This window comes from Acinonyx jubatus, chromosome B3 (assembly GCF_027475565.1).
Source record: "Acinonyx jubatus isolate Ajub_Pintada_27869175 chromosome B3, VMU_Ajub_asm_v1.0, whole genome shotgun sequence".
NCBI lineage: Eukaryota > Metazoa > Chordata > Mammalia > Carnivora > Felidae > Acinonyx > Acinonyx jubatus.
This window is the reverse complement of record NC_069386.1, coordinates 73196754-73224279: the sequence shown is the minus strand read 5'-3', so window position 1 is coordinate 73224279 and position 27526 is coordinate 73196754. Positions and strand designations below refer to the sequence as shown.

Sequence of the window (27526 nt, the reverse complement as noted above, 5' to 3'; positions counted from 1 at the left end):
GAAAACCATCCAGCCTCTGGGCATGAGCGGGGGTTATCATACTGTGAAATACCCAGGCAGCAACTCAAAATCATTGTTTTCTCATCACACCTCAGAGAAAAGAAGGCCTGGCCTTCAAGTCAAAATTTATCAAGGCCAAGGGAATCGTTCTTGGACCCACCTAAGGTAAATCGGGACAGGTTTTAGTTTGTACAGCAGTCTGATCCAGACCAACCTGAAATGGAGAAATCTTAACCGACACAGTGTAACACGTTAAGGAAAGACAGGCCATAGATTGAAGGGGGGCAAGGCAGAGTAACCGTAGCAACGAAGTGAATATGCTCACAGGAGAAGCAGTGAGCATAGTGGTTAAGACGGTGGCACAGGAGCCTCTCACTTAGTGGCTGCACATGACCTTCCATGACTGAACCTCTCTGTGCTCCATCTTCTTCCTCTATAAAATGGAGAAAACAATTGTATCTACCCCACAGGGTTGGAAAACACTTAGAACAGTGCCTGGCACAAAGCAAGTACTCAATATGTGTAAGTTACTCTTACTGTTTGGATTGGTAAATAAATTAAAAAGGGTGCATGTCCCAAGGATTCTCTGGCAATCTTTAAAAAGCATATAGGGGGTGGTGGGACGTCTGGGTGGCGCTGTTGGTTAAACATCTGACTCTTGAGCTCAGCTCGGGTCATGATCTCGGTGTGTGACTTCGAGCCCGCATCAGGGGCTGCACTGGCACACGTCTCTCCTTCTCTCTGCCCCTCCCCTGCTTGTACTACTCTCTCTCTCTCTCTTGTTCCCTGTCTGTCTCTCAAAATAAATAAATTAACTGAAAAATAATTTTAAAGCATGTAGGGGGGCACCTGGGTGGCTCAGTCAGTTAAGCATTTGACTCTTAGTTTTGGCTCAGGTCATGATCTCACAGTTTCATGAATTCGAGCCCTGCAACAGACTCTGTGCTAGCAGCCTGCTTGGGACTCTCTCTTTCTCTCTGCCCCTTGCCCACTTACACTGTCTCTGTCTCTGCCAAATTAAATAAATAAGCTTATAAAAATTAAAAACTAAAAGGCATGTAGGATTTTTATTTGGTTTTATAGTGGTCATTTACCTGTTACAATACTCCTTTCATTCAAATGTGTTCACTTTTACCTGTGAATGCAAGAACTTAGTAAATGGTTGCTGGGAAAGCGTGGTGTCACAAAGCTTATGGGTCTTAATCTCACCAGCTAGTTTATGTTAAGTTTTAACGTGAGAACAGGATACAGTGTGGAACATGCTTTGTCTTTATGACTTGTGTTACGTCACAGAACTATCTGCATACTGGCTGCTTTGTAATTTCTCTGGGGAAAGCCCACCTTCCAGTGCCCCATATGAGAAGGGAAAATCGTGATGGGCATAAATGAGAGAAGCAGTGACTGGTAGGCTGTGATGCCCATAATGGTCAACTCTAGACAAAACTTTTACTATGCCCTCCCCTAAAGGTAGGAGGAATCTCAAATCCTGCTCAGAATTGTTCAACAGTGAAGAAGAAAAATCTCACCATCCCAGCGCTCAGAAGCCAATGTGGGTAAAATCTGATTATTGCTTAAAGTCATCCTGAGTAAAAACTAAAGAGGTTTTGCTGAGCCAGCGTTCTGCTTGGCTTTCCACTTAGGAGTTCTGAGCCTTTCCCTTGCTGCCTTGTACTAAGGGCATGTGCATTATTCCTGGTGAAGGGGGTCAGGGAAGACCATGACCTGTCTGAATGGCATGTGAGCTGAGATCCCAGCCTGAGCCCCAAGCTCATGTACCATGCTCTCTCTCTCTCTCTCTCTCTTACTCCCCTGCACTGCATTTGCTTGTTGAATTGTCTCCTTCACCTAACTGAGGATTCCAAGGGGCAGAGACCTTATGACTCACATGACCTGCTACCCAGCCCACACCTAGACAGGGCCTGGCACATAGTAGGTGCTCCATGAATAATGAATGACAGCGTTGAATCCATGAATAATGGATTGAATAATCCATGAATAATGAATGACACACACTGGGGAGTTCTCAGGAAAGAAGTTTCCTTCCTGCTGCTCCATACCCCTGCCAGTGCTGAACAGAAGTTTGGGCAGGTGAGGAAGGCACCAAGAAGCAGAGGCCCAGAGTCGGGAAGCTGGGCCAACATTAGGAAGGTCTCTGAACCTGAGGATCAAAAACGGCAAGAGTTCCAGGGGCAGGAAGAAGAGAAATGTTAGCTAGTATGTGATTGTCTCAGGCAGCTCGGGCTGCTATAAACAAAATGCCATAGACTGGGGCGGGGCGAGGCTTAAACAACAGTCACCTATTTCTCATAATTCTGGAGCTGAACATTCAAGATCAAGGTGCTGACAGATCCAGTGTCTGGTGAGAGCCCACTTCCTGGCTTGCAGACGGCCATCTTTTCATTGTACCCCACATGGTGGAGACAGAGCAAGGAGTGGCCCCTTTCCCTTAAAAGACATTCATCCCACCATGGAGGCTCCACCCTGATGACCTCATCTAAACCTGATTATCTCCCAAGGGCCTTCCTAATACCTCCTAATAGCATCCTCCTGGGGTTTAAGATTTTAGCATATGAATTTGGTGGGGACACAAACATACAGTCCATGGCAGAGATGAAAGCTCACACCATACTCAGCACCACAGTAGCCTCTTTGCACAGATTATTTCATGTAATCCTTGTGCCATCCCGTAACTTGGGAGTCATCACCCTGCATCTCACAGATGGGGAAACCGAGGCCTCGAGAAACAAGCCACACAGGTAGCAGATATAGAGTAAATATCCAAACCTAATTCTGTCATGTTTCTTTTTTTTTTTAATTTTTTTAACGTTTATTTATTATTGAGAGACAGACACAGAGCATGAGCAGGGGTGGGGTAGAGAGAGGGGGAGACACAGAATCCAAAGCAGGCTCCAGGCTCTGAGCAGTCAGCACAGAGCCCGATGTGGGGCTTGAACCCACAAACTGTGAGATCATGACCTGAGCCGAAGTGTGTTGCCTAACCAACTGAGCCACCCAGCACCCCAATTCTGGCATGTTTCCAATACAACTAAGCTGGGTCAGCGCTGATGCCATTCTCTCACGCCAGGCTTCATTCACCCAGTTCTTCCATGACAGGGACTGGAAAGAGCAGCTGCGTGGGAGCCCATAGCCTGGGCTCCCCTCCCAGCCCTGCCACAAACCAGCCGTGGGCCTTATGTATCTCACTACCTGGGTGCCAGTCTCCTCATCTATAAAATGAGACCATGCGTCAGGTGAGCTTGAAAGGGTACTACCCAGGCCTTCAAATCTTCAACTCAGCCTGGGAAACATGCAGCAGCAGCACCCCACAACTGCCCCCCACCCTCCCCACCCATAAGTGAGCCTGCAGCTAAAGAGAACTAGACCTTGGTTCCATTCGGATCCGTTTATTGACAAATCGAATGAAAAACAATCATATAAAAGGATATAAGACCATAAATGTGGTTAACACGTGGAGCAGGCGGAGGAGGGCAGTTGGGATGTGGGTACCGCATGGGGAGGGAGGAGGCTGGGCATACCACTAAAGGGAGAAGCAGAGAAGAGGGGGAGAAGTTTTTCAGCTGTCACCCAACCATTCTCTCCTGGACAGGATTAACAGCTGGAAATGATTTAAGGGCAACAACGAAGCAGTTTGTCTACAAGAACTGGGAGATGGGGGATGGGATAGGGTTCTGAGGGAGTCTCTCCCTTGAACCTGTCGCCAGAAACCTGTTTAGGGTGAACTGAGAGCTAGGAAGCTTAGTCTTGGTCCCAACTCAGCCACCAGCGAACCAGCTGTGTGACTTTGGGCACGTCACTTCCCCTCCGGGCCTCTCACCTTGGCTGTGAAACAAGCAAACTGGACTCGATGGTGGGTCCTACTCTGGCTCTAGCAATGCCAAGCGCTTTGGCAACCTGAGCTGGGCCAGGAGTCTGGCTCAGCTTTGGAAAAATAAAACTACTTAGAGGAGAGTGACACAGTGCTAGCCTTCACCAGGAAACTACAGTCAGCAGAAGCAGCAGCCACTCAGAGGACGAGTGTAAGTGCACACACCTATGAGGAATTCACTGTCCCTACAAGTTGATCTTTGCAGGAAGTGGCTGCGAGGGAGCTGGGTTTTGCTCTACGCAGAAGGCAGGTGCAGGGGAAGGGGACGATCCAACCAAAGCAGTCACACATTGTGCGGGGTCTGGGGATACGGGGTACAGTAGACATGGGAAGAGAGGGCTGTGGGCTTTGGGGCAGGGTTGGAAAGTAGAGCCGTGCCAGTACCTCACCGCGTGCCGCACTGCTCATTTCAGACGCCCTGCCCCCTTCAAACAGAGGCCTGGGCCCCTCGGTCTAGTTGAAGTAGCTTGTCAGGTAGAGATGCCACACCCGGCATCGAGATCCTTGATTCCTGTTCTGGTTGACGCCGCTGAAGCAGGGGACGGGTTGTCTTCGTTGGCTAGAGCCAGTTGAGGTAGGCTGTCTCTCCTTGCCCTTCCCCTGCTGACAATCGGGATGCTCTATGTGGCTGGCCGTACTTCTACCCCAGCTCTGAGCCTTGGGCCCAGAACTGCCAGTCCCTCCTCGACAACTGGACAGGCCTAGGCTGGCCTGAGGAAGGTGGCTGTGAGACTGGGAATGGGCTGCCTCTCCACAGCCCTCATGGACTTGGGTCAGCTGTGACAGCGAGAAGAGCAAAGGGTCCCCAGGTGGACAGTTCAGGGGAAGAGTCCATATTCGAGATTTCTGTTTGATAAGGGAATGTGGTTCCGATTTTGAGGCCCAGAGCCAACACCGTTTGACCGTTAGGACAGGCAGGAGTAACATTCTGGGGGGACGTGTGTATGTACCTGCACACGTGTGACAGGACGATAGGGATACCCGGGGAAAGACAATGAGCCTGGCCTACCTTAAAAAGGGGACTTTCTGCCCCCCAGGGTAAAACTGCCAGAGGCCCATATCTCACAGCCTTTGACAGACTCTCCCGATATCCCAAACTGGGGATGCTTCCATAGGGACGCTGATCCCCAGTTCAAGGCAATTCAGCAAAGCTTTGTGAATTGGCTTCTCCGCAAAAGGCACAACCGAGGCCCCCAGGGGGCTATGAGACCACTTCTCGAGGCCGGGGGAGGCCCAGCAGCAAAAGCCCAGGACCCTGGAGTGGGGGCTTTCCCGGCACCCCGGTCATTGCTCTAAGACCTTGAAGGACAGGGGTGTGCCGCTCTTGGCAAAGGCCTTCATCAGGCTGCTGGGATAGATGCACCCAAGCTTCTCTGGAGTCGGGAAGCCCCAGACCCTGTAGAGAGACAGGCTCAGCCGGTCCCCGATATAGAAGGGGCCCACCCATTTGGCACTGCTGCCGTTCCTGGGGAGCGACAGCAAGAGGACCTGGTCGCCCACATTCCACTCCTTCTCCTGACTCTCCCGCTTGAAGCGCCTATTCTCCGCCTTTTCGCTAGCCTTGTCGGTCACCCGCCAGTGTAGCTCCAACAGCTCCCCAATGAGCTGCAACAAGAAGACATCCATCTTGAGCCCTTCGATATTGGCAGTGCTCATCTCCCACCACAGCGGCTCGCTCAGCCTCACTTCATCCCCCGTCAGGATCTGGACCGGCGTGGCCTGGGTAGAGGAGGCCCTGAAGGCCAGGTGCAGCAGGGGCAGGGAAGCCGCCCACTTCTTGCCGTGCAGGAAGATGAACTCCTTGAGGGCCCTCTTGAATTCCCAGTAGGCGTCTGAGCTGGTCAGGCAGGGGAACTGGAGGTCCCTGCTCAGGGAGGCTGCCTGGGCTCCCAGGGCCAGCCCACAGCTCACCAGGACATGCCGAGCAAACTGGGGGCCCTGGGCAGCCTCCAGCCTCACGGGAACGCCCCACCTGGCAAACACATGCTGGAGCAGCACCTGGGCCACTGCCGTGTGCGTGTAGGGTTTCAGGGGGAACGCCTCCACCCATCTGGTGTTGGGGTCGGCCACAATCAGCACGTGCTTGTGGCCCTCCTCGCTTATGGTGACTGGGCCCACCACCTCAATCTGCAGGTTGGACCAGGGGGCGGTAGACCTGAGGGGCCACACGGACTCGATAACCTTCAGCTCACTGCCTATGAGATTTCGGGGGATGCAGAACAGGCAGCTTCGGCAGTAATCCCTCACATGCTCCTGCATCCCGGGCCACCACCCCAGCAAACGCAACTTCTTGTAGGTCTCCTCGGGCCTCTGGTGGGCGCCCAGGGGAAGGTCATGCACGGAGAAAATCAGGTCCCTCCGGAGTTGCCTCGGGACTACCCAAACCTTGGGCCTCTTATCCCCCTTGAACATAAGCAGGCCGCTCTCTTTGTCGAGGCTGAGTGAGTTAAAGACAGAACTGAAGGGTGAGGAGCCAGACAATTTCTGCCCGGCCTGCAGCTTGCCGATGATATCGGCCAGAGTGCTGTCGCTCAGCTGTAATGCCAGCAAGTCGGGCCTCTTGCCCATGGTGTGAGGAGATACTACAGGGATTGGCACGTCCTTTGGCAAGTTCCACCACTCCCCGCCCCCCTGTGCTCCCTGCTTGGCCAGGGTGTCCACTGTGACAGCAAACAGGGAGCCCCGGTAGGAGGTTCGGTAGATGAATGGAAGGGACGAGAGGTCAGAGGTGAGCGAGATGATGTAGGACAGCAGGCTCGGGTGAGGTAGCGGGGCCCCGTCCGAGGAGAGGAAGCCTCGAGCCCTCCACAGGGGCAGGAGCTCCCAGAGGAGGCTGAAGATCCAGTTGCAATGCGTGAGGAAAACCACAGGGAGGTGGGACTGGCCGAAGCGCTCCAGGCCACAGGCCACGGCCGCCAGGTGGGCATAGGTTGGTGTGTACGGGGAGCAAGAGAAGGAAAGGGAGACAGGGGCGCTGGTGGGAGACAGGACATAGAGACCAAAGCCAGCACACCACTCGTCCTCACGGTAAAAGCAATAGCCCGACATGTGGATGCAGACAAAAGTGGACAGGTCGGAAAAAGGAGGCAGAACCTGGAAAAAGCGAGGCATCGAGGACGCGGGCGTCAGCAGTCGGTTTTCTCCCAGCAGGCCCTGGAGAAGGGTCAATTCCAGGGCCCTCTTGCCTTTGTCCTGTACCAAGAGGGACCATCGGATCAACCATGCTTTGGAAAGTCTGCGGCCTTCTGGCGCCTCGGGGTCCACAGTGGCCCGGGAGGCATAGGAAAGGTCCAGGACCACTGGGGTGTCTCCAATGCAGCGGGAAAAATGTTTGAGGGCCCAGGCCACCGCATAGGGGCTGTCTCCCCCTGACTGGGGGCCCTCGCTCTCCTCATCGGGAAGGAGGGGCTTCGAGGTATAGGCTACGGGGTGCTTCCTCCCCGAGTGCTCCTGATAGACAACGGCCGTGAGGGCCACTTGGCTCACTGTCACCTCCAGGCGGAAGGGCAGCTGGGTGTTGGGGGCCGTCAGGCAGAGGGCAGACACCAGGGCTCGCTTCAGAGCCAAGAAGGCCTTCTCATGCTCCCAGTCCCACTGCCAGTCCGGCTTCTGCTTGAGGAGGCTGTGCAGGGGGCCCACAAGGGCTTCATAGTCAGGGATGACATCCTGGTGAGAGTCCATGAACCCCACGAAGAAGGAGAGTGCAGTGAAGTTGCTGGGGATGGTCAGCTGGGCCAGGTGGGCAAGAACCTGTTGGCAGGGAGCCTTCTCGTCCCAGGGGATGCCCAGGTAGGGAGACGCCGGCGCCGGCAGGAGATCGATGTCTAGGGCACCGTCAGGGGGATCCTGGAGGCTGAGGCACCGGAGGATTTCCTCTGAAAGGGAAGGGCACTCGGCCCTGAACACTGATGCCAGTGAGGAGTCCAGGGCATCTTCCTCAGGCGGCTCCTGCACCCCTTTCCCCTCCCTCTGCTCATCGTCCTGCCTCTCCTCCTTCTCCTCCCGGACTTCTTCCATATTCCGCAGACCCTCCGGAGGTGCAGGGTCAGCACCATCACTTGGCTCAGAGGCGCTGGCCGAGCTGGGAGGAAGCATCTTCCACACCTTCAGGAAGTTGCCGATGTCGGTGTCTAGCCTACCCCAGAAGAGCAGAGCGGAGGGGCTCAGGGGCCTGCTGGAGGAGGGAGGGGCACCCAAGGGGGAAACCACATCTGCGGAGCCTCACCCCACTGCTAAGTCCCCCTAAGGCTGGGCCAAGCACCAGAGCCTCCACCAGGACCCTGCCCGCAGGTACCTCCTCTATCTCCAGCACGTGCCAGGCCCCTATATTGGAGATTCATCCATATGTGAAGCCTCACCCAATCAAACCCTTGTTGACCAAGCAACATTTTCAACCACTTCTAAGCCAATGACTTGGTACGAGTTAGATGACTGGCACTTCCAACCTGTCCCTAGGACGAGCAAGCCAGGGGGAGGTCAAGAAGGAAGGCGGCCTGACAAGGCACTTGAGAGAGGGCACAGCAGACAAACCTCCACAGCACTTTTTCTCAAACCAGGGAAATGAAACTGAGGGACCCGGTCCAGAAAGCAATGCCCTGTCCATAAGGTCCTTGCCACCATCCTCCGCTGGGAACTAGGAAGAGGGGGGCAGTAAGGCAGCTCAGAGCGGGAGGAGGCCAGAGCATCTGAGTTGCTGCAAACCTGGTCCAGGACAGAAGTCATGTATGTCTAACCCAGGTTGTGAGAATCCAAGGAGACAATAAATATGGAAAAAATTCAGCAGTACGTCCCCTAGCCCAGCTCCCTTTATTCCCACAGCAGCAAGAATGAGGCTGTCCCCTGGAGCACTGCTGCCAACAGCATAATATGGAAAATGTCAAACAGCCCTTGACAAGAGATTCGATAAATCCCCTGGGTACTTCTAGAATGGAATACCGCACAGCCATTAAAGTGAGCCACATGAATTAACATGGCATGTATCTGGGCGGGGCAGGGGGGGGAGCCATAAAATGCTGAGTACAAATGCCAACTGTGGAAAGATGCACATGTGCAAAACTGTAAAGCTGCAAAACCATACTGTAAGTGGCTTATGGATGCATCGATATGTGGTAGAGGTCAGGGCGCCTAGGTGGCGCAGTCAGCTGAGTGTCTGACTCTTGGTTTTGGCTCAGGTCACGAGCTCGCGGTTCATGGGCTCCAGCCCCGCGTCAGGCTCTGCGCAGAGCCTGCTTAAGATTCTCTCTCCCTCTTGCTCTGCCTCCCCCACTCACGTGCATTCTCTCTCTCTCAAAAATCAATAAATATTTTTTTAAAATATGTCGTAAAAGCATAAACCTGAAAAATCGAATCACTCTGCTCATGGTTAAGCACTAGACAAATGTTGGTTAGCGCCGAGGGGAAGTTTCTGGTCAGTCCCGAGAGGAACTGGGAGGCAGCAGAGGCTTGGCCCATTACCTGTTTGGCTTCTTCAGAAATTCGTCCAGGGTGGGGCCATCACGGCCCAGGGGGTCATCCGGCACCATGAAGAGATTCCCCGCAAAGGTGAAGGGCAGTAGGCTGGACCCGGGAGAGAGGAGATATGGTCATAGAGGAGCCCTTGATTCATACAGCCCATTAACCCCTGGATGTCTGAACAGGAATTGAGACCAACGTCTGGTGAGCACAGCTCTAAGGGCCCTCTCCCAAGCCAGCACCCCCTGCCAGGGGCTGGCTGACATCCATCCACAGGGAAGGAACAGCTCAAGTTCCTGGGATCACCTCACCGATCTTTGACCATCAGTTTCTTGGAATTATTCATCAGGATGTGGAGCTGCTCATTGGTGACAATGATGCCGTCTGTCTCCTCTGCCAGCTTTACCATGAACCTGCAGGGAGAGGGGTTGCTGCTAGCCACCCAGAAACCCTTACTTCCCAGGTCTTTGGGGAAAATGAACTTGCAGTTTCACGTGGAGATGTGCTGAACAAAAATGCTGCCCTTGGTGGTCGGGGAGCCAGGGCTCAGGAGCCCATCTCCTCGTCCGTCTGTGCAGCCATCCGGGATCACCACTAGCCCCCGGGAGGGTGAACTTGAATGCACACCCCCATCTACAGATACAAACACACGCCCCTATCTAGCACACAGGCATTCACATACACATGCACAGACACACACGCTGAAACCTGCACACTCGCCCACATTCACACATGCATTTTTACTAGCTCAGTTTCCACATCTGTAAAATGGACATAAAATACCTACCCTATATTGCTGTGAGGATTAAACGGAATGAGACAAACAGTACATTGAAGTGCCTACCTCGGTGCCTGCCACACAGCATGCACACACATGTTCCATTACTATTCTTCACCAATGCACCACATTCCCATACATGCCAAGACATACATACATACATCCATATGTACATATACACACTACATACATACACCGATATGTATGTAATGTATGTATGTATATACATATAAAACATATATAAAAATCACATACCTGAATAAACAAATCCACTTTTCCAAGGATCACCTCTCCTTGAAAGAGGGCTGTGACCAGGAAAGAAAGCAAAGGCCACCTACTTCTCGGCATTCCCGGAAAGGTTGCCATTCCGGCGGCCCCAAGCATGCTATTCCACAAGTGCCCAGCAGGGGACCTTTGCAGAACAACCATCTTCCCTCAAACCCAGACCCGAAATTTTAGAGGCATTTAAAGACCAGGGGGCCTAGCTCTTGAAAGAGGGATGCCTGAGCTGCCATGCCTGGCCCTTCCAGCTGAATGGATGCCAGGTCTTGAGAAAAGTGGGGAAGAACAGAACTTCTCATTGGCCAGCATAGGAGGTGCCTAAGTGCAGCCGAGACCGGGCACAGACTCCAGCCTGGGACCAGTGACTATGGCAGGGCCTTCCCTGCCCCAACAGAGGCAGCATCACAGGCTCCCCCTGTGCATATTGGTCCTGCAGCCATGTTGGGGACTAGGTGCTTAGGATTGACACGTAGGGAAGTAGGGAGGCACTGGGGCTTTAGCGAGGAGACAAGGCCAGTCTAACTCCATTTTCAGAGCCCTGCCAGGGGTCCAACCACATACAGCCATACACATACCTCCTCCCAGTGTCAGGGCTGGGGGGGAGGAAAAAAACTGAAGCAGTTCCTGGAGACTTGAACTTTAGCCCAAACCAAGGCCCCAAATCAGTCACTTGGGCAAGCAGCTCACTGGAAACACCAGGAGTCACCTGGGCGGGTCCTATCCAAAGTAGTGGGTTCCAGCCCATAGGTCAGAAAGCCTGTAGACTGAGGGAATGGAGCTGGAGAGTCCCAAAGTCAGGAATCCCCCTTAGCCTTGGGTAGAGCCGATCCTGGAGCCCTCTCCTCACTGTGTGCCTCCCTCTGCCTACAGAGGGCCTGTGCACCACGCCATCCTCTCTGACATGACCCTCTGACATGGTGGCCTCCACCTCCCCAGAGCAGGTGAGGCTGGACTCCACCCGACACACCAGCCCAGCCCCTGGAACCCTCCAGAAAGGCCTGGGACTGGCACACCTATAATCGTAGGTGGTGATCTTCTTGCCGTTCTCAAGCTGGGAGGGGGTGATTGAAAGCATCTTGAGGGAGTGCAGCTTCGTCAGGAAGTGGCTCTCTGGAGGTGAAAGAGAAGACAGAGATGCTCAGAGGAAGGGCGAAGTGGAAGAGGCCACGGCAGGGACAGAGAGGCAGGGAAAGGCAAAGCTTGGTGATGCTGCAGGGGCTGGCGGAGGGGGTGGGCAGTGGACAGCTCACCTCTCACCCTCCGGTTCTTCTTCAGCTGCCAGGTGGGTACAAACACAGTGACCTCTCGGTGTCCCCGGTTCCAGAAATACTGCACCGCCATGGCAATGCCACGGCAGGAGAAGAAGTGCTGGAGGCCGTGCCTGTGGGGGGTGGTGGGAAATGAGGGAGCAGCCTCCTCCTGACGAGTGGCCCTGCCTTTCTGCTCCTCCCTCAGACAATGCCACACGCCTGCGTCAGCAACCGGCAATGCCCTTCTCCCTCTCCTCCATCATCGAACATTCTGTAAGCACCTACTGGGCTCACTCACCTACTCTGCGTGTGCATGTGTGTGCACACATGTCGGGGGGCTATATGCACGTGATCAGCTGTGTGCACATGTGTGGGGTGAATGCGTGTGTGCGTGTGTGTGTGCGGGAAACTCCAGGGCAACAGGAAAAAGGCGGCAACCTCTGCACCCAAAGAACTTAAGTCAGGGCTAGAAGCAAACAAACATTCATTCCACCTACTGTGGGCCAGGAGTGTGCTCAGCACAGATAACTACTGTCCCGTGGGGACAAATTCAGTGGTCTTGCGCACATTTATGCTAGCATGTGTAGAGCAGTAAGCGCAATGCAGGAGGACAGTCTCTAAGGATTGATTGGCACACTCGGGAAAAGCTCCATAAAGGACACCTGGGCTGGGCCTTAAGGTTCAGGCTAAACATTGGTAGCTGGCCTGGGGTTGACAGACGCTGTGCTATGTGAGACAGGCGGGCTGTGGTGGGAAGAGCACGGGCCTTGGCCGCGGGCAGATCTGAACTCAAAGGCCAGCCAGGTCCCTTACGAGGCTCTGGAATCTTGGGCCAGATGCCTTACCTCTGTGAGCCTGTTTCTGTTTCTATCAAAGAGAGAGAAAGAAACGTCCCTTGGCAGGACTGTCTGCATGATTCCGTGCACATTCCTACCATGCCCCAGTCACCCACCATTGCCACTTCCATCCTATCGTTTCCCCATTTGAACCCATGTCACCCACATACTGAGGGGATGCCCACGCTCTGTCCCCCCCGGGGATGCCCTGCCCCAGCTCCCCAGACTTCCCAGCCCATGCCATGCCTGTAGCTACTCACACCATGGCCACACTGCTGCCATCAATGACCACTCGCCGTAACCCCTGGTTCCCGGGTTCCCCCGACAGGTTCAGCTCGAAGGGTGTATTCAGGGCCTCGTGGTACCTCTGGAAGCTGGTCACTGTGCTGTTTGCCTGTGGGTGACGAGGCGGCTGCCTCGGGGCCCCCTCCCAAGCCCCCAGGAGCCCCTCCATCTGAGGTTGGTGCTGACTACCGGAAGTCAAGGTGCTGCTGGACTGAGGACCCTGCCTTCTGGACTCCCCATGGCCCTTTGGCAAGGAGACATTGCCCCTTGACGAAGGCTGCACCTCGCTCAGGAGTTTGGCGGCATCCAGGCTTGGCCCTGGATCTGTGGGCGTCTTCTGAGCTGCAGGTGTTTTGGGGCCTCTGGAGGCTTTGGAAGCTGCAGGTGCTTTGGGGGCCACAGGTCCCTTGGGGGCCATAGACCCTGTTTTAGCTGCAGGCCCAGTTTGAGCTTTGGGTGTTTTTGCTGCAGGTGACGTTTTTGCTGCAGGCGTTTTCTGAGCTGTGGCAGTTTTGGGAGTCGCAGGTACGATTTGAGCTGCTGATGCCGGTTGACCCACGGCTGCCTTCTGAGCTGCAGGCCCCCCTTGAGCTGCTGGCTTTGTCGGAACCGAAGGCACTTTAAGAGCTGCAGGTTCTGTGGGGACTGCCAGCATCATCTCCGCTGTAGGCACTTTGGGGACTGCAGGCAGCCCCTGATCTGTGGGTGGGGTTTGAGCTGTGGGCACTGCCGCAGCCACGGGCACTTCGAGAGTTTCAGGCACTGTTTGAGCATCGGGTGCTGACTGACCTGTCAGCCCCTCTTGAGCCACGGACCCCCCCTGAGCTGTAGGCACGCCTTGCCCTGTTGGCAGCACAGAAGGGCCCTCTTCTGGCCCCTTACAATCCCACTGCACACTTCCTTGATCCCCTGACTCGCTTCCAGCTTGCAGTTGGGGCGCAGAGGTCAAGGGGGGCCCTATCTGTGGAAGTCCTGGGCTAGTCTTGTCCTTTACACCCGAGCCCCCTGAGACCACCAATAAACTCATGACTTTTTGGGGGGTCTCTGGCCTCGGGCAATTCTGTAGGGTTGCATCTCCTCCTGGTCCCCCATCTGGTCTGCAGTCTGGGCTTTCCATGCTGGGCAAAGGAACCAGCTCCTTCTGCTTCCACTCTAGATTTAAAGGCAAAGGATTCTGCCCTGGTAGCTTGAACTGAATGGGGCCCAGGGGCCTCTGCCAGAAAGGAAAACTGAAGCACGCCTGGGACAGGAGCCAGGCCAGGTGGAGAGAGTGCAGTTCATTGATCCTCCAGAAGGTTGCGGCGATAGCCCCTGGCCACAAGGGCCCAAACGCTGGCCCTGGGGTCCAGGCCTTCCAGGGCGGGCACATGCTCAGGGCTGACACGGGAGGCTGGATGGGGCGTTTATCTTCCACTCTCTGGACCTGCCTTTGCTGTGACGGGGCTTGTGTGTGGTTTGCAGAGTCCTGGCTGCTGGTGGCTTGCACGGGCCCTTCCTCTCGAGCACTGTCGGTACTACCTTGGCTGTTGGAATCGACCCTGGAGGAAATCCAAGTTTGTTGGAAAGGTGGTTAGGCCAGGTAAATCCCAAACCATTTCCGTGGGGCGGGGGGAACAGGGACAGGGTCTAGAGAAACCAAACTGATTCTTCAGAACTTACCTTACCAGCTGGCTGGTTGTTTCCTGCTGTGTGTTCTGGCCTGGGGTGCCCGAGACCAGGGCCCTGGTGGCTCCCAGGTTGGTTAATCTCTTTGAATGTTCTGGGCTCCTGTTCTGGAGAGTCCCCACCTCCAGGAAGGGCCCAGGACTGTCTCCCACAGACACCATGGCCGGGCCTTCCTTCTGCTGGTGGGGAGGGCAGATCAGCACCTCGGGGTCAGGGCAGGACTCAGAGGTGCCGATGCGGCCGAGCCACTCGATGATGTCTTCCTTGCCTGCAGCGTCCCGCACCAGGCTCAGCAGCAGCTCTTGGACCGCTGGGGGCAGCTGCAGCAGATCCCCTGCATACTGGTCACCACGGATCCAGACCAGGGCCCCAAAAGCCCTGGTCACCTCAGCCTCCCAGATTCCCCGGGGGGTGAGCAGAGCAGCAGGGCCCCAGCGCAGCCGCCCCACCAGCTCCTCCAGCCAGTTCTGGGTCATGATGAAAGACTCGGTCAGTCCCCCCACCATCAGGGAGCCGGGGGGACCAGGCACCAGGTAGGCCAGGGTGCTCCAGCAGAGGCAGTCGAGGAAGAGGCCCTGGGCCCCAAGGAAGGCGCAGTGCAGGGCCTGCGGGTAGCGAACCTCCTTCCACAGCTCCGGGCTACACAGGCCCTTCAGATACTCCTGAAGTCACAGTAGGGAGAACACAAAGGAAGTCATTCCTTTATGGGCCTGCCACTGGCTTGCACCCTCCCCCCGCCCACACACACACACACACACACACACACACACACACACAGCCAGCCCCTCTCTCTAGGCCTGCCTCCTCACACACGCATTTCTTTTCAGGGAGCTCTCTGACTGAATGAGGGAGGCCTGGGGGGGAAGGGGGAAGCACCTAGGCTTGGAGTCGAGGGACCTGATTCTGGTTCCAACTTGACTGCAACAGGTTAGGTCAACTGTGGGAAATTTACCTTCTTCTCAGGGCCTCTGTCTTTTCCCCTGTAAGATGGCAGGTTAAGTGACAGTGACATACCCCTAGGGTCCAGTCCTACCCTGACATTCTAGAACTGTGAGACAGCTAGAGGAGGGGAATTGCATACTACTGAGAATCCTCCATGTGCCAGGAACTTATGTGACCAGGGGGCAAGTTATTTACCCTTCCTTGTGTCTGGATTCCTCATCTGTAAAATGGGGACAACAGTTTCCCACCTCATCAGGCTATTATGAAGCTTCAATGAGTTAATAAGAAGGAAGCGCTTAGCCTGACGTCTGCCCATCCTATTCCCAAGGGCACACAGCTAGAGGGCTGTGTCCCCAAGGGTACACAGCTAGAGGGCGATGGGCCAGGACCACAGCCCACATGTGTCTGACTCCGAAACCAGAGTTCTTTCTACCTCGTCAGACTGCAGAGTGACTATAGGGTAATCCTGTGGGATTCTGGCTTAATCCCCCTCCAGAAGGTCTCTAGCACAACCTGTACCTGTAACCATGGTAACTCTGTTGCCCAGAGGGAACAGAGGAGGAGGTAAGTCACTGGGCCAGCATCCAGGAGAACCCCGCAGACATGCACAGTGGCTGAACCAAAAGGAAGGCCTCTGGCTCTCTGGGCAGACCAAGTCCTCATGTTTACAGGGCTCAACCACTCAGTCTTTGGCAGTCACTGGGATGGAAGAGGTTGGGTTTCTCCCCAATATGGCTGAGTTGCACCAGCATGACCCCTGTGAGCTCCAAGGGAGCGGGGGCGCTCCCTCTTAATCAGTCAACCCATGTCGATTGTATTTGCCCTCATGTCCCTCCTGTCCCTTCACATCCCCGTGTCTCTGAAGGTCACCCCTCTCCCTGTTTCCCCCTAACAGGGAACAAAGGCTCCCTCTTAGATCACCAAAAGCCATCCTGAAGACAGCTCCAGCCCCTCTGCTCGGTACCCTGGCCATCCTATTCAGGCCTATGTTTACCTCTTCCACCAGGACCAGGCCACAGACCTCCAGCCCCTTCCCCAAAGGGTCTAAAATACACCTAGGCTTAGGCCCAGGTCTAACCCCTTTTCGATCAGTCCAAAACCAGCTCAAAACCTGACAGACACCCCAAGCCAACCCCTCCCACCAAGAACCTCATCTGGTCCATTGTCTGGCGAGGGTGAATCTGACCGGGCACAGGATAACTGTCATAGACCTTAACAAATCCCCACCCCAGCACCCTATATTCCGATTACTTGAAAGCAACATGTAGAAATGAAGAGAGGTGCTGAGGAAGAAGATTGTTGGTGGTTTCTTTCTCTTTGTGCAAAGAGCTGAAAATATTTATTGTGCCATTCACTGTTCAATAATTTTTAACAGGTATATAAAAACTAAAATCATTTTCCAAATAAGTGTGAACTAATATTTATTGAATACTTATTGTGTCAGGCTCTTTAGACACATGATCTCATTTATTCGTCTCTCAGTCCTATAAGGAATTTGCTATCATCCCCATTTTAGACGAGCAAGGAAGGGCACATGTCCAAGGTTAAACAGATTGTCGGCTGGGATACTCAGGCACTCTGACTCCAAAGTCTGGGGTCTTAACCATAGTGCCGTCTGTACCTTACAGCAAGAAAATGTAAAGAAACAACAGGCAATGACATCCAGAAAATTCTGGAGCAATCTGCCTGCTTAAAGCCCACCCCAATCTTTTTCCTCCAGAAGGAAAAAAGGAGAAAAGAGGCAGGAACAAAATAAGCACAGAAAAAGAGTTGTGTATTTGTCAAAATACATTGTGCAGTGTCCACAGGTCCTCTGTCAATTAGTAAGTTAAATAAAAACAGTAACACAAAACAGTTTAATATTGGTCTATACTTGATCAAGGTGTTCTAGCATTTAACACCTGACTTAGAAATCTCCTTTTTCCTAAGGCAGTTACCATTCATTGTCTGCTTTCCAGAACCACCCCCAAATTACCCTGCAGAATAGTCAAAAGGCTCAGAAAATGGCAGCACCAAGAAACTCTGGAATTGAGAGTGATGGGAAACCTTTAAAAAGGCAGACCGAGGGACTCCTGGCTGGCTCTGTCGGTAGAGCATGCAACTCTTGATCTTGGGATTGTGAGTTTGAGCCCCACGTTGGGTGTAGATTACTTAAAAATAAGATCTAAAATAATAATAATAATAATTAAACTAAAATAAATAAATAAAAAGGCAGACTGAGGTCAAGTTGTTTGAAGAGCAGCTCGAGACGGGCGACCAACTGCCCCCCTACACAAAGGCTGTGAGGTTTGTTCTCTAGAGGGCGGGAAACAAGGTCCCAGGATTAGAGGTGGATCACCATACTTGAGGGTGTGGGTATCATACAAAAAACATGAAGGAAGGGAGGAGAGATGAATAATGAAGTCTACAATGAAAGCTGAATGCCAAGAAACTCATTCTTCCCATTCAGCGATTTAGCAGCCAGGACAGAGAATAAGAGAAATACATTCTGGAAATCTGGCCAGCTGGAGAGCCAAGACCTAAAGATCACCAAACAAGTTTCCTAACAGACAGCGCCATCAGATCTCTGTACAACCAAGCTCTAAATCAACAAGTGTCAGCCTCAAGCAAGGATTATCATGATAGATAAGGAAAACTTCTAATGTGAAATAAATATACAGAAAACATACAGAAACGGGTGGGGAACAATTTGAAGGAAGAGAAACTCGGGAGGGAGAAGAAAACTTTAAAAAGTTTACTATTGGGGCGCCTGGGTGGCTCAGTCAGTTAAGCCTCCTACTCTTGATCTCAGCTTAGGTCTTGATCTCAGGGACATCAATTCAAGCTCTGCCTTGAGCTCCATGCTGGACATGGCATCTACTTTAAAAAAAAAAAAAAAGTTTACTACCATTGCTGTCTCAGTGAGATGATAGAGAACATTGCACACATTAAACAAGAATACGGTGTTATTTTTGAAAAGAGAATTCAAAAAACATAAGTGGTTTTTTACAAAAATACTTTATTCTTGAGGCACCTGGGTGGCTCAGTCAGTTAAGCGACTGACTTCAGCTCAGGTCATGATCCCACATTTCCTGAGTTCTAGCCCCACATCAGGCTCTGTGCTGACGCTCAGAGCCTGGAGCCTGCTTTGGATTCTGTGTCTCCATCTTTCTCTGTCCTTCCCCCACTCTCTCTCTCTCTCTCTCGAAAATAAACATTAAAAAATTTTTTTAAAAAATAAAAAATAAAAAAGACTTTATTCTTAAGTAATCCCTATATCCAAATGTGGGCTTGAACCCACAACCCCGAGAATAAGTCACATGCTCCACCGAATGAGTCAGCCAGGTACCCCCACAAATGACTTTAGATATTAGAAATATGATGGCAGGGGCGCCTGGGTGGCTCAATCAGTTAGGTGTCCAACTTCGGCTTGGGTAATGATCTAGCGGCTTGTGGGTTTGAGCCCTGCATTGGGGCTGTCTGCTGTCATCGCAGAGCCCAGCAGAGCCCGCTTTGGATCCTGTCTCCCTCTCTCTCTGCCCCTCCCCTACTAGCCGAGCGCGAGTGCACACTCTCTCTCTCAAAAATAAATAAACATTAATATATATGTATATTATAAATATATATTTATAATATATATAATGTATATATAATATATATGTGTATATATATTATATATACATTATACATATATTATATATATATACACACACACACATATATATAAAACGGCAGAAATGGAAGACCCAATAAAAAGTTTGGACCATAAACTTCAGGAATTCTCCAGAAAACAGAGCAAAAAGTCAGAATTGGAGAACAGGAGAAAAAATAAGCAAAAGTACATTGGGCCAGTACATTGGGACATTAATGTCTAAAAAGGAGTTCCAGAAAAGGAGAACAGAGAAAACACAAGGAGGAAAGTCACCAACTTTCCAGTCACCAACTTTCCAATCACCAATCTAGTCACCAATCTAGTCAATCTAGTCACCAATCTAGAAAATTGTCTAGATCGGAAGAACACGAGTGTCCAGATAGACGGGCCCCCAGAATATAGCAATAATAAGCAATGATGGATGAAGACAGACCCACACAGAGGAGTCTCACTGAGAAACCTCAAAACAGTGGGGAAAACAACATACTTCCAGAGAGAAAACACTTCACACACAAAGGACCTGGGACCTAAAGAGCTTCCAAAGTCCTAAAGCAAGAAATCAATGGCATAATGCCTCCACACTTCTGAAGGAAAATAATTTTCCATTTATTTATTTATTTATTTGAGACAGAGAGAAGGTGCAAGTGAGTGAGGGGCAGACAGAGAGAGAGAAAGAGAAACAGAGTTCACCCAAAGTGGGGCTCATGTTCACTCAATGCAAGGCTCGTGCTCACCCGAAACAGGGCCCAATCTCACCAATAATTTTCCATTTATGATTCAATACCAACCAAACTGTCAATCGAACGACCTTCAGCTATGCAATGTAGATATGCAAATATGCATATCATTTTACCTCCTCCAACATTTTACCTCCTGTAAACCCTTTCTCAGGAAGCTGCTGGAGAGCATTCTCCAGCTAATCAACAATGGAAACTAAGAAAGGAGATCCGATAGAGGAAGAAAACAAAGACAATCTCCAGGATAACAGTGAAGAGAAATCTCAGAATGTATTCATCATTCAGCAAATCATCATTGAGCACCCACTATTTGCTAGGCACTGTTTTAGGACCAAAAGCATCGTCAGGCATGGGGGACAACTAGTTCAGACTGGAGGGTAAGACTCAAGAGGCAAGCATGTTACTAGTATATTCTTCAGCACTGCACCATCTTTTACTTATTTTTCTTTTTTTTTTAAATAGGCTCCACACCCAGCATGGAGCCAACGTGGGGCTTGAACTCACAACCCTCAGATCAAGACCTGAGCTGAGATCCAAGAGTTGGAGGCTCAATCAACTGAGCCACCCAGGAGCCCCATGCACTGCACCATCTTTTTAACTTACGACTCAACTGGTGGACGTGCTCCACCAACCCAAGAAAGAGAAAGGCATTCGGTCCAGGAAATAAGGCATTTAACAAAGAAAAAACGCAAAGGGCTGCCAAGAATGACAGCAAATTGAAGTCTAGGAAGACAACTGTGCAGTCCTGACTAGACAGAAAGAAGGATGTCTCCAGGAAAACATCTAGAACTGCAAGGACATCCTGAAGCCATAGACTGACCTCCTAGAAAACTGTAGTGAGAAGCCACTGAAGTTGTTAGAATTGGCTACAGGTACTAAGAAAAACAAGTACATTAAAAAAACAAGGAGTTATTAACGTCACTGAAATAAAAGTAAGAAAACATAAGCAGGGCACATGGCAGTGCTCAAATACATGTGATGCTTGCACAGGCATAATGACGCAAACAGTTAATACAGGTTTGAGAGAAAACTGAAATAGAACTATACTGAGAAAAAAAGAAGGGATGGTGATATAAGGGACTAAAGGCTCACCTACAATAATGGTATGTCAAAAGGTATCTAAAACTGGGGCACCTGGCTGGCTCAGTCGGTAGAACATGTGACTCTTGATCTCAGGGTTGTGAGTTCAAGCCCCATGTTGGATGTAGAGATTATATCAAAATAAAATCTTAACGCGGAACATGGAGGCTGTGTCAGCTTCCCTCCCTCTCTCCCTCTGCCCCCTCCTCCACCCTAATTCTCAGTCTCTCTCTCTCTCTCTCTCTCTCTAAATAAAAAATAAGGGGCTCCTGGGTAGCTCAGTCCGGTTGAGCAACCAACTCTTGATTTTGGCTCAGGTCATGACCTCACGGTTCATGGAATCCAGCACAGAGTCAGGCTCTGTGATGACCATGCAGAGCCTGCTTGAGATTAAATTTCTCCTTCTCTCTCTCTCTCTCTCTCCAAAATAAATAAATAAACATTTAAAATAATAAAAACAAAAGTAAAACATAAAAATATAAATCAATCAATCAATCATAAATACAAGCTTTTTAAAAAAGATGTCTAAAATTGATTAGTCAAAATATAACAGTACCTATATATGTTTTTAGGAATGTGGAGATGAGGAAATGCCAAAGGAAATACTGCCTACAAGGAAGAGCACCAAAGAGGGAGTTGGGAGGGACAAGGCAGGCAATCATGGTGTCCTAGTGTGAGCTTTTTAAAAACTATGAGACTTTTACACTGTGCATTACTTTGATAAAAGAAAAAATTAAGTTTTAAAAAAAGGAGAAGGGGTGCCTGGGTGGCTCAGTCGGTTGAGCATCCGATTCTTGATTTCAGCTCAGGTCATGATCCCATAGTCGTGGAATCACGCCTCGAGTTGGGCTCTGCACTGAGCATGGAGCCTGCTTAAGATCCTCTCTCCCTCTCCCTCTGCCCCTTTCCCCTGCTCGAGTGCTCTCTCTCTCTCTCTCTCAAACACATTTTTAAACAAAAACTTTTTTAAATAAAAATTTAAAAGGGAGAAGGATCCGTTGCCCAAAACACAATTAGATGTGCCGGGAAGTGTTTAGCAATCAGCCAGGTAGGGGGATAGACATGATTTGTAGCATTTGACAGTTTCTGTGGCATAAATATTCCCACCAAGGCTAATTTCAAATTACCAGTGGGACTCCACTGGCTTCCAAACTTCCTGAAATTTTAACAGTGGGTTAAGTAGCAGCCAGCTCCAGCATGCCCCTGGCCACCAACTTACATGTTACTGCTCAGTGTGGAGCAGGGACAGATCGGCTTCCATCTGACAAGCCAAACCAAAAGTCAGCAAATCACGCCCTGTCCCACAGCTCCCTGAACCCAGTCTCTGGCTCCCCCTCATCTCCCTCCATCATCTCCAAAAAGTGAAAAGGGAAAAGTGAAATGTCACCTCTCCTCTCTGTGCTCAACCCTTCCTCACATTGTTGCCAAGAACAGAGCGCTGAGCAGGGCTTGTCCCTGGGCAACTCTGTCACTATTAAAACCCTCCTTTCTATTTGTTGATTTCACCTTAGAGAGGTGAGGCTACCCCAGTGTTTGTTTTTGCTGCCTGGGAAGGTGATTTCCAGCAGTGTCTTTATTATTTCTTTTTTTAATGTTTATTTATTTATTTTGAGAGAGGGAGAGAGAATGCAAGCAGGGGAGGGGCAGAGACAGAGAAAGACAGAGACAGAGAATCCCAAGCAGGATCTGCACTGTCAGCACAGAGCCCAATGTGGTGCTCGTTCTCAAGAACCAAGCCATGAGATCATGACCTCAGCTGAAATCAAGAGTCGAACACTTAACCAACCGAGCCACCCCCAAGTGCCCCTGTCCTCATTATTTCTTAAATCCCACTACAAGATAACAATTAAAAGCACTCTTGAGGGGCGCTTGGGTGGTTCAGTCGGCTAAGTGTCCAACTTCGTCTCAGGTCATGATCTCACAGCTTATGAGTTTGAGCCCCGCATCAGGTTCTGTGCTGACAGCTCAGAGCCTGGAGTCTGCTTTAGATTCTGTGTCTCCCTCTCTCTCTGCCCCTCCCCTGCTTACGCTCTGTCTCTCTGTCTCTCTCACAAAAATAAACATTAAAAAAAAAACATTAAAAATTTTTTTAAATAAATAAATAAAAGCACTTGAGTTCTACAGAGATTTTCCTGAAAAACCAGTGCATATAATTTAGAAACATACCCAGTTCCTTCTCCACATAAGCCTGTGTCCTTCACCTCCCCTCCCCTCACAAGCCAGCCATCCCCATGCTCACCCCTTTCCCATCCTTCAGTCTCCGATCTCGCTAGGTCTTCTCTGCCAGGTGGCCTGTGTATAGTACGACATTATCAAAGTGCAGGATTCTATGTCCCTGCAGCTGGGATTGGGGTCAGTCACAGCATCTCCCCATGGAAGCCACAAGACATCCTTATACTTGAGAAATTGTCACATATCAGATTGCTGGAATTTAGAGATCATTTAATCTTCTTACTCTAATTTAAGCTTTTCACTTTACAAACAAGGAGACCCAGAATCAGAAACAAAAGCACTCGTTCAAAGTTATACAATAATAACTGACATCTATCCCCCATAGCTCTCCACATCTGCAAACGTGCTTAAGCATGCATTATTTCAGCTGACTCACAATCCCTCTGTGATGTGGGTGTTATATTATTTTATAGATGAGGAAATAAGCTCAAGAGAGAGTAAATTATTTGCCCCAGGTCACCCAGTTAAGAGAGTAGCAAACCTCAATCTCAAACTCTCTCTGCCACACCCCTCTGTCCCAGACATAGCTTGGTGACAGCAGGTTAAGCCCGGATCTCCTGACTCCTGGGACAGAGCCTTATCTTCCCACCTACCCTGCTCCCCTGCTCCAAACCTCCAACTCCAAGAGAGGGAGTTACCCAGAAGCCCCTCACCTTGTCTCCATCTTAAACAGGGCCTTTCCCCAAAGGAAGACAAAGACGATTGAGGTGACAGGGTGGGGGAATTGAAGGAACCACTGGTTACCTTAGCAGGGCCTGAAGTGTAAGGGAGCGATCAGTGGCCCAAGGAACCCTGAGGCAGCAGTAGGAGCAGGAGCAGACAGGCCTAGAGAATCTGATCTGGGATCTAAGCAGGGGGCAGGGGAGCTGGGCACCTCTGAAAGTGCAAATCCCATAAAAGCGTGTTGTTGTGTTTCAAATTAATAAAAAGATTAAGAACCCAAAACACCCCCAAAGGTTGCTGTTGTTAACCAACCCTATTCCAGCTACTGAAAAGTCTGAATCTGAGGGGTGCCTGCCAATCCATTCTTTGGGTAGGCACCCCTCCCCCCAGCACCTCTGTCAGAACTGGAAAAACTGCTGACCAAGCAACTCAGTGGAGGGGCTGAGGGAGGAACTTTCCAGCCTGCCTGCCTGCCTGCCTGCCACTCGCCAGTGTACTCTGGGCTCCCCCACCCATGGCCTTGACCAATTAGGATATTGGTATAGACCCAGCTGGGGAAGGGGTGTGTGTTGGGCAGGGTGCAGGGGTGAGAGACACACAGGAAGCGAATGGCCTGGGGCCCAGGGAAGAAACTGTAGCATTCCTACTAGGAAAAGATAAGGGAATCTGGGGGAAGAGGGAGACCTTGGCCATGACTGGAGGCCAGAGAGAACCTTGTTAAGAGAAGCCAGGGAGTATGCAAGAGAGGTACACTGTGACCTGGACTGTCCAGTGCCCAGCCCCACACAGCAGGCCCTTTCATCTGAAAGCCCACAACCCTCCTCCAAGATTCCCACCCATCCCCAGGGACGGCTGCCTTCCAGAGCAGCTGTGCATGGACGCGGGCGCGCACACACACGCGCGCGCCAGCACCAGCCCCTGCAAGAGGCTACCTAGGGCATCAAGAGTGTGGGGCAGAGAGCCCAGAGCCCTGGGTTCTGGTCCCAGCACCTGCCACCCTCCTGCCTACCTGACACTGTGTGCTCAGGCAAGCCTCTTACCCTCTCCAATCCCCAATGCCTGATTTGTAAAATGCCTGCATTGCTCTAGAAGCATCTCTAAGGGCCCCTCCAGTCCAGCACTCTGAGAGCCTCCAAGGGGCAACCCAGGATTTAAAGAGACGTAAAAAGAGACAGAAGGACCTGGGCCTTCCAGTGTCTTGGTGGAGAACAAAGAGGTGTTGCAGAGGCCATAGAAGGACCTTAAGCTGTTCCCCAAATGGAGGAGCAGGCTGTGGATGCTGGAAGGCTTATGAGGGAACACGTACCATGGAGGGTCTCGCAGCGCACTTGAGGGACAGAAGTGACACGCCAAAGAGGGGTGAGGCAGAAAAGAAAAAAGGAACCAGAGGGAAGGAGTCAAGCCTGCAGATCTGGAAAGGCAGGACGTTGGCCCACTACCTGCCCGCCATAGTGCCGAATCCAGGTCGAGGGATCTCTGGGGACCCCTGTCTCCCCCGGGCAGGGGAGAGCGAGAGGGCTCTGGCTGGAAGGGGCGGGTGGGGGTGGGGACAAGCTGTTTACCTTGGCTTTGCTCATGTTCTCCTTGGGCCCCTCCAGCTGCAGCCAGAAGTAGGGGGTGTCTGGGCGGCTCTGGAAGGCGTTCAGCTTGACCCTGAAGATGCGCTGCACTTGCAGCCGCTGCCGCTGCACCCGGGGCTTCGATTTGGTCTGCACCATGAACCATTCCTGCGCCGGAGGGTCGCCCCCGGACAGGAGCATGGCTGCCCCGGCGCCCCTGGAAGAAGGGCGCCGACGGTGTCAACCGGGTCCCAGCGCGGGAGGCGCCCCAGCAGGGTGCGGGAGGAGTCCAGGCCACGCCCCCTCCGCCGAGCGGCGCGCCCCCCGCCTCAGCCTGGTCCTCTCGGCTTACGGACCCACCAGCCACGGCCACGGCGCCCGTCCGCCCGAGTTCCGTCGCTTTTGGCGGCGGCTCCCGCGACAATCTCTTCCTGCCAGGGGCTGCAGCTGGGGGTGGGACCACTCGGGCTCCCGCCGCCCTTCCCTCCGCCCCCAGCCTTCCCCCTCCACCACTGCGCCAGCCCCTGCAGGATGAACCCTTTCTCCGTCTGCCTGGTGGCTTGAAGGGGCGCGGAGGGCCGAAGGAGGGGGCGACAGGGCGGGGGGGAGGGCGCGAGAGGGTCCTGGAAACCTCCGCCTTCCACCCAAGTTTTAGGCCCGAAGCCAGAGTCAGGGGTCAAAGTTAATTTCCTTCCACGTTCCCCTTTCCTGGGTGGAAGGAAGAGGAAGGGGAAGGAGGGGCGTTCCGGTGGGGGAGAGGGGGCTCGGTTTCGGGGACTTTCTCCCAGCTCCTCCCACCGCGCCCCTCCCAGCCCTCCCCGAAGAGGCAGAGAACCGGACCTGTGCCACTTCTTCCCGGAGGAAAGGGTTAAGGAAGAGCAGGGTGGGGAGCGGGGGAGGCCGGGGCCTGAGGAAACTCCGGGCTGGAAACCTAGCAGGAAGCAGAGGGTAACAGCACCGCCTCCCCACCCCACCCCCAAGTCTGGGGACTGCCGGAGCTGGCAGGCAGCCCAGACCCTCCTGAAGCCCCCAGGGCTGGAGGGGCGGGGAGAGCCGCCTGAATTTTCAGACTGGCGTGGTTAATGAAAGCCCCTTTTAGCAAGTTTGAGTAATGCCGGGGGGGGGGGGGGGGGGGGGGGTCGGCGGGGCTTCAGGATGGGAGTGAGGGTCTGGTCCGTAACGCAGGCTTTGAGGGTTCCCTCAACCCTTGATCCACAGCCAACCGCTTGGCATCAGTGGTCAGGGACTAGCTCTGGGCTGGGGGCCCGCTTCCAACACCCGGCCCCGGAGGCATCCCCAGCACAAAGAACACCTTATGCAGCCCTGGGGCCTGAACAGAACCTGGCTCTATAGAGGGCACAGTCTGGGTCCTGGGCTCCAGTGCCCTTTATTTTACAAACCCAAAATGAGCCCCACATTCTGACAGGCACAAGTGTAGTACCTACGGGGACAAAGGGCAGTGGACTGTAATTTAAGCCTGCCCAGGAACATCTGGGCTGTCGGGCCATGGTGTGTTTGTGTCCAGGCAGGCAAGGGGCCAAGAGCACCCCACTGCAAGGAAGAGGCCCAACTGGGGAGAGGAGGGGGCTCATACTCTCATACTACTCCCAGTATCCTCATACTATTCCTAGACTGGAATCCAGCCCATCCTGTCCCACCCCTGTTTCTCCCTAGACTGGAATCCAGAAAAGGAAAAGGTGATCTGTGTCATCTCTGGCTCCACAATCTTCTGCTCTGCCCCATCTGTGTCCCGGTCCTGACTCTTTATAGTACCTTGAAGCAAAAGACCCTCAGGGCAAACTTCAGGTCCTCTCCCCTCTTGCCACCTCTGTCTGCTCTCCCGGTATCAGAAGAGGCTCCTGCCTTCTTGTGTTTCAGTTTCTCCTCTGAAGCAAGGTGAGAACCACTACCCCTGTTTCCTGCTCTTCCCTGAATAAATACATAACTCTTGTTGCCCTTTTCTAAGGGACTGTGGACCCCACACACAGTGGCATCTTCAAGGAAAACTCTCTGGTTTAATCCTAAATTCAAAGGAGGATGGAAAGAGGGAGGAAGAGTCAGGTACTTGATAAATGGATAAAAGAGGGTAATTTATTTAAACTCTTGTGCCTCCATTTCTTCAGCTCATAAAAACGGGGCTGATAATACCTACAGCACAGGTCGTAAATCAGACCGCACAGGTTGTAAATCAGACCACACAGATGCACAGATACAGGTACCATGCCTAGCACATGTTCTGGCACAGAAGA

General features: G+C 52.1%; 1 protein-coding gene across 1 annotated transcript; it reads right to left on the bottom strand.

Annotated features, from left to right (window-relative positions):
- Positions 1-3574: 3574 nt before the first annotated feature.
- NYNRIN (NYN domain and retroviral integrase containing) lies at positions 3575-26133 on the bottom strand. The gene is made up of 9 exons (XM_053224325.1): positions 25638-26133; positions 25281-25494; positions 14428-15095; positions 12744-14306; positions 11648-11778; positions 11411-11507; positions 9649-9750; positions 9341-9442; positions 3575-8021 (listed from the first exon to the last, which is right to left on the bottom strand). Exons 2-9 carry the CDS (start codon positions 25476-25478, stop codon positions 5171-5173), a joined length of 5712 nt encoding a protein of 1903 aa, XP_053080300.1. The 5' UTR covers positions 25479-25494; positions 25638-26133; the 3' UTR covers positions 3575-5170.
- Between the last annotated feature and the right edge of the window lie 1393 nt (positions 26134-27526).